This window comes from Cyanidioschyzon merolae, chromosome 5 (assembly GCF_000091205.1).
Source record: "Cyanidioschyzon merolae strain 10D DNA, chromosome 5, complete genome".
Taxonomy (NCBI): Eukaryota; Rhodophyta; class Bangiophyceae; order Cyanidiales; family Cyanidiaceae; genus Cyanidioschyzon; species Cyanidioschyzon merolae.
This window is the reverse complement of record NC_010131.1, coordinates 1-7,157: the sequence shown is the minus strand read 5'-3', so window position 1 is coordinate 7,157 and position 7,157 is coordinate 1. Positions and strand designations below refer to the sequence as shown.

Below are 7,157 nucleotides of genomic sequence, written 5' to 3'. Positions count from 1 at the left end.
TTGGTACCGAGATAAAATGGGGTAGGCCCAATACCGAGAGGCTGACACTCATGTAGGTAGAGTCATTTGCAGCAACGGAAGATTGTTTTGCAGGTCGCAGATGTAAAGGTAGACACCATGGAGTCGGTGTCGGAGAATTGGAAGAAACGTCAAGAAGTCTCCGATCGGGAGAGCATCCTCCACGGATCACTGGTCTGCACCATCCCTGGAAATGCTTGGTGATGTAAGGCTTGCGAGCCACGGTTGATACACATGGCTCCTAGCATAGGCCGAATGAGGTTCGATGAACAAAAGACATAGGAGTTCTCGCTTTGTACGTTGAATGTCCAAACATGCGTACGCGTATATGCCTGTCACTTCGAACGACGACATCCACTCCCTAAGCAGAGACCATTTTCCTTTCGAGCGATATTTTTTAGGTTTCCTCGCAACAGAGATATAGGAGCTCATTATTCGATGTTTTCTGTATAAAATAAACACCAATGGTACAGAGGAAGACAAACCTCCCATGTACTCTGCCTGGCTGTCTCCACCAGAAAAGGACTGCTAAACACAAACAGTAAAACGGAATACTTCCACCACAATCGTCTTGCGAAAACTTAAGATAGATGAATCGCTTTAGGAATACATCTGCCTTTCGGCTGACAGACGAAGCTCAGTAACCGATAGTTCATTATCCGCTATCCTTCTTACCCAAAGCCATAGTCTGTTGAACCCTGCTGACTGGCACTCGGAAGGAGCAGTACTCGGGAGTTACTCATTCGAATGAAATCCCACTAGCCTATATATAGCTCTCAGTACCTCTCTCAACTTGGATATTTCGGACTATGTACCCCGAATTCCCTACGTCCGTTACGCTCCAGTCTCGACATCAACGTGAATTCTTCATCGCATCATGATGACCCCAATTCAAATTCCTCTGTAGTGCGCGCGCGTTTCGCGCTTTTGGCGCTATCAAGCTGTGCGTTGTTGTTCTGGCTTTCACAACACACGGCGGTTACGTTCGTGTTGGCCATAACGAAAAAACAATAGTGAAGATATATTCACTCGAGAAAGAACAAATATCCGTATTTATTGGACTGAGAGAGCGTCGAACGAGATGTTTCGAGCTCTTTCTCCGGCGCGTGGCCTGGTTGTTGCTGTTTGTCTATTGTTGGCGGCGACGTTTTCCGTGTCGCTTGTAGCTGCGTTGTCGCCTGTGAGTACGGTTAGCTGGACCTGGATAGGTGGAGAGACGGGTATCAATAATCCTGGTACTTATGGAACGCTTAACCAAACTTCTGCTGGGAGTGCCCCAAGAAGTCGTGAATATCCAGCAGCTTGGGTCGGAAGATCAAATACACTTTACTTATTTGGTGGTTTTAGCAGTGGAAACCCATCTGCGAGCTACCTAAATGACCTATGGACCTTCGACTTGACCTCACTTGAATGGACATGGATTGGGGGTTCCTCAGAAGCCGACCAACCGGGAGTGTATGGCACAGTCGGCACAGGCAGCCCAAATAATATACCCGGCAGCCGTTACGGAAGTGCGTATTGGCAGACGGACGACCAGCATTTCTGGTTGTTTGGAGGACTCGGCTTCGATAAGACTGGAAACGGTGTTGGCGACCTGAACGATATGTGGCAGTATGATACTGAAACGGGAATCTGGACGTGGTTCGGTGGGAATGATACTTTCAACGCCATGCCAGTCTATGGACCGAAGGATATCTACAGCCAAATTTACAATCCCGGAGGCCGAGATAGCGCGGCATTTTGGCTGGGCGCAGATGGCCTGCTTTGGCTGTTCGGTGGAGAAGCTTTACATCAAGGATCATTTTCGGACCTTTGGTCATTCAATACTACCACATTCCAGTGGGCGTACAGAGACGGATCGCAGGCTCCCAACGAGCCTGGTAACTTTAGTGAACCAGGTGTTGCTAATGCCACGAATGCACCAGGAGCACGTCGAAATGCTTATACGTGGACAGATCTTGGTGGAAATCTCTGGTTGTTCGGTGGTATTGGATACGGAAACAGTTCACAAGCTGGCCCTGGTCTGTTGAATGATCTATGGGTCTACAACATAAGTCAGTTAACGTGGATTTTCATTGCAGGGAATACCACGATTCAGAATCCAGGATCATATGGAACTCTCGGAGAATTCGCACCGACTAACTATCCTGGAGGAAGAGACTCGGGTTCAAGTTTCGTAGACTCATCGGGTAATCTGCAGCTCTTTGGCGGTGGCGGGAACGCAAACGACCGTGTGAATTTCGTTTTTTTGAACGATCTATGGGTTTTCGATATCGAACTGGGTCAATGGGCGTGGATTAATGGAAGCTCAACGGGGAACGCTGCTGCAGTATACGGGGCATTGAACGAGTCCGACCCGAGTGTTGCTCCCGGCGGTCGAGCAGGACCAGCTTTCTGGAACACCAGTGGAACAGATCCGGTCATGTTTGGCGGATTTGGATACTCAAACACTAGCGGAAATGGCTTTCTCAATGATGCCTTCGCTTTGAGAGAAACGTTCCCTACACCTACCCCTCGATCTACGCCAACATCAACGCCAACTCTGACACCTACAATTACGCCAACTGCTACTGCGACCCCGACACCCACGCCGACACCTACACCAGTCTGCACCATTGAGATCTGCGGCTCTCCAGGACAGTACACCAACCAGGACGCTTGCGAGCAAGTCGGATGCTGCTTTAACTCCCAGACAAACGCGTGCACCCTGAAGAGCGTCTCAGCGGCGTGCAGCGCTGTTCCAGTGACGCAACGTGTCCCCTGCGGCTGGAGCTACATCTACCCCGACGAGTGCACTGCGATACCGGGATGCTGCTGGCAGCCTACAGCGAACGGCATCCTCGCGCCCTGGTGCTACTACGACATCGACCATGCACCGCAGGCCTCTGTAGCGCTGCAGGAGGTGCAGGCACCGGTTCCCGTCTGCCCGTCACCGGGAGCGCAGCGCCAGCCGTGCGGCAACGCGGGTATCAACCAGTTTACGTGCTATGCCCAGGGCTGCTGCTACGACTCGCAGGCGCAGAACCAATGGGTGCAGAACGGCAAGCAGCAGAGCGACTTTGCGTCGAACCCGTACTGCTTCCAGCCCGAGAAGACGTGCGCGGTGGGCGAGTTTGAGCGCCAGCCGTGCACGAACGCGGTGAATCAGAACCAGCAGCTGAACAATAACATCAACAATAACCAGTTTGTGCGTCTGCTGAACACGCTTCTGTACGGGGAGCAGCACGGGACGCAGCGCACGAGCTACTCGCCGCAGCAGTGCCTGGAGGCTGGTTGCTGCCTGGGGCTCGGCAACGAGTGCTTCCAGCCGATGACCGAGTACGTGTGCCAGACCTACGGGTATGTGTCGAACTCGCTGAGCGGCACGAACGGCAACGTATCGAACTCGAGCTATATTGCTTGCGGCCCTGAGTGCTGCAACGCCGAGACGCAGAACTGTACGTACAACCCGTTCAGCAACAACAATAACCAGCAACTGCAGCAACAATTGCAACAACAGCAGCAACAACAACAGGTGCTGCTGCCGTCATTCTGTGTGTGCAAGGACCCTACGAAGCAGTGCGGGACGTACCTGATCCCTTCGGATAACCTTGTGAACAAGATGCGTTGCTGCCGCGCTGACGAGGAGTGCATCAACAACCAGTGTGTGGTGATTAGTCCAACACCGACTCCGAGTCCCGTGGCTGCGACAGCGACACCCTCTGCGACGGTGTCTGCGGCGGTGTCTGCGACGATGTCTGCGAGTGCGTCAGCATCGGTTTCGGGTTCAGCTTCAGTGTCTGCTTGAGTATGCGCGTTGACGATTACGTCGTTTAAGGTCTATATCACGTCTATGCTGATCCTCTGTTAGGACAATGTTGCAGACATATACACAAGATGAGTGAATACGTATGAATGAATAAATGAATACGGCTGCAGATGTGCGCGGAGAGTGTTCAGAAATCCTGCCCACGGGTCGTGATTCAGAGGCTATACACATGGAACGACTGGACAGGAAATCTCTCTCGGAACGTAAAGGAATGATTTCCTATGAGCACGACCGTGCCTATGAATATTGCTTTTACGGCGACGTCGTTGATTTGGAAATCTTTGCTGTCGTTGCCCCGGAAACCCGGTGCACAGGTTGCGACTAGCGAGTTTGGCCGCAACGACACAGACGGATGTATGCAGTATAGGATTGATGTACTAGCATGGGTTCTGCCCACGAATAGTAGTTCCAGAGCAAGTGCAATTCGATCCGTGCAACAAACATTTCACCAGAATACGGTATCCCTAGGGTAAGCGTACATATCAATGAATCCATTTCATCTGCAGCAGCGTCGCTGAGTAAGCAAGTCGCAGAGTTACCAGCATCAGAGCGCATGTACAGCTCTAGCATCGAAAGCGCATATTGCCTGCTCCAAATGCGGAAGGGTCGTCTCAGAAGTTCCCAGACTCTTGCTTGCTCTCTGTTGGACAAAACGTGTACAAGAAGGACTGTAGCGCAGTGTTGGGATCCAGTCCCGATTTGGGCTTGTTGTCGAGAAAATGAGTCCAAGCAGAGGGCGCAAGTAAGCTATAAGACCATGGAAATGCCGCAAGCGTGCTAAAGCGTAGAGGCAGGATAGAGCGCACAGCGAGATCCAGGGGGCGAATCTAGCCAAAGTGAGAGTTACCGCAGCACGGCGAGCAGAATTGAAGGCAACCTAAGAGCTCTTACTTTATAACCGTACCTATCGAATGTGTGCACGGTCGTGGCGAGATCCCCGACGATTGAGACTACTGCCGATGAACGGAGACTTGTCCTCCTGTTAAGAAAGACACCGAGATGCAGAATAAGATGTATCGAATAAAAAAGATCTCAAGCTTCACGATTGACACAGTCGCGGCTTCTTTGATCATATGAACGCCATCGCAGCAATATCTTAACGGGGCGGCCACCGACTAATAGTGTAAAGGATTGAGGTGCTTTTCGCAGACATGATCTTAATAAGCGACGCCAACCTGGATGCTGACCTGAACTAGCGAGACCCTGCAGTGCCGACCAGGATCGCTTTGAGTGTAGACGGAAGGCAACAATAGCCGGCGCGATCGGGGCTCTTGGTTGTTGACGGTGTTTTCGTTGGTTGACCCGGGTCGCATGTGTCGCAAGAGACGGCGTGCGTTGTGCTCTGGCACGCTTGCGAGCACCGGTGCGACGGATCTAAGATGCAACCCTAGGCAGAAAGGGTACCAGAGGTGTCATGATGATAGCCGAATGATAGTACCAGCTGTGGACGGGCGGAACATCAAATTTACGCTTCATTCGTGGCGGCCATGAAGTAGGTGCTTGCAGATGAGGTGAATGGATCGCTAATGCAGTAGTTTGTCATAGTCAATAGACTTGGCATACTGAAAGTGGTCAAAAGAGCTTGTCAGTCTGCATAATGATGGTTGGAATAGTGATTTTGGACCGATAGGGGTACGCAACGAGAAAATGCATGATCAGGCATCTTGTGCAGCGATAGCAGCCTGGCACCGAGTACAAAAGCAAAACCTTGCATAGCAGCTCGCAGTACTGTAATCAAGATAAGGTCCTGGTGATGATCCACTTCGAGAGCACATATGGGGTTAGTGCGGGAAGAGGATATCGGAATGGAAGCCAAGGATTCCAGTTTCACGGGCATGAGCCGTCGGGGCAGTGGATGCATCGATGGTAAATCAGGATTGAATGACTTGTGCCTGAAAGTCTACGCCTGGACCGAATGTTTATTCCTAAATTTTGACTCTCATATTTGCTGCCACACAGTTATCCTAAGCGGTATGGTATTGTGCGTTATCTTGCGCATAAAAAAGGGTGACAGAGTATGTAATAGTGTATATACAGACTCAAATAGAGTAGGAGCCCACGAAGCATTCGATATCTATTCCAGTGATTGCAACCTGAAGCCCGAGAAGCAAAATGTAAATGGTGGAACAGTTTGTCCTCCTCGCAGATTCCAGAGGCCGACGATGGAGAATATGTCGGAAGCGGAACGCAGGCAATATGGATCATCGGTGAGTCGATCGCAGTCGATACAATGCATGCACTAGTGCGACATAGGTAAAAGTTCCAATAGCAGCCAATGGACAACACAGAAGTACCCGCGACTGCAGTATCGTTCAGTAGAAAACAGCAATCGTACACTGTTGCCCAGAAACATTAAAGAGAGCGCAATGCGTTGGAATCCATGATGAATATGAGATGACATTCTACATGGATTAAGCAACGCACAACGTCCAACCTACATGAAATAACCCGCCAAAGAAAAATGCATATACTTACTGCTGCGAAATCCAAATGTTGGGCGCTAAAAGATGCAACAAAAGAAGAGTATTGAAGCACCATACAAAGAACTCGCAAGGACCAGAAAATGCCATGTGAGAAGAAGGTAACGTCATCCGAACCGTGAAACATGCTGGTGCTCGAAGGAGTCTGGGCGGTCAACCCGGGACGCCAAGGCGCGCTGGGCTGCAAACGCACAGAAAAACCAAGGCATAGAAGGAAAATGCAGTTTCGGGCCATGCGTCCTGGACATAAAGACAAGGCTCACACCAGGCCAAGAAATACAAAAACAAGAAAACGACCGATACCAACTGTTTCACAGCACTTTACCGATGTAAATAGAGTCGGGCAGTACACCATGGCTACGGAATCGTAGGCCATCGGCGAAATTCAGCAGAAGCTCATACTCCCTGGGTGGCAGAAAAAGGAAGGCTGAAGTACAAAACGTCATCAAAGAGAGCCCGAGGAATAAAATGGCAAAGAGATAGAAAGACGTAAGCTGACAGAATGGAGAGTGCTGAACGTGAAGAAACTGAAACCTATCGGATTTGAACAAAACTATACCAGCTGGATAGTAAGCGGAATAGGTATAAGTAAGCAGAAGATTGGTCTCCAGTATCGCTACGGATGTCTAAGTCACATTCCAAAATACCGTTTACTGGAAGTCGAAGTGTCGACTGCGGCTATCGACCACAGCTGAAATGTAAGTGGATAGCAATGATTGGACAATGCCAAGTGAAATCAATTCCACAAGAGAAAGCCATGGGCAAGCAACGCAAACAAGGCTGGGCGCCGTTAAACGAATCTCCGAGAAGACCGCGCATCGAGGACTCGTGCAAATGGGGGGAATGGGGGG

The 7,157-nt window shown here is 50.4% G+C and overlaps 1 protein-coding gene across 1 annotated transcript; it reads left to right on the top strand.

The window, feature by feature from the left end:
- Nucleotides 1–1,099: 1,099 nt before the first annotated feature.
- On the top strand, nt 1,100–3,805 carry CYME_CME001C (similar to trefoil factor; the record flags this gene model as incomplete). Its single annotated transcript, XM_005535472.1, has 1 exon — nt 1,100–3,805. One exon carries the CDS (start codon nt 1,100–1,102, stop codon nt 3,803–3,805), a length of 2,706 nt encoding a protein of 901 aa, XP_005535529.1.
- Nucleotides 3,806–7,157: the final 3,352 nt, after the last annotated feature.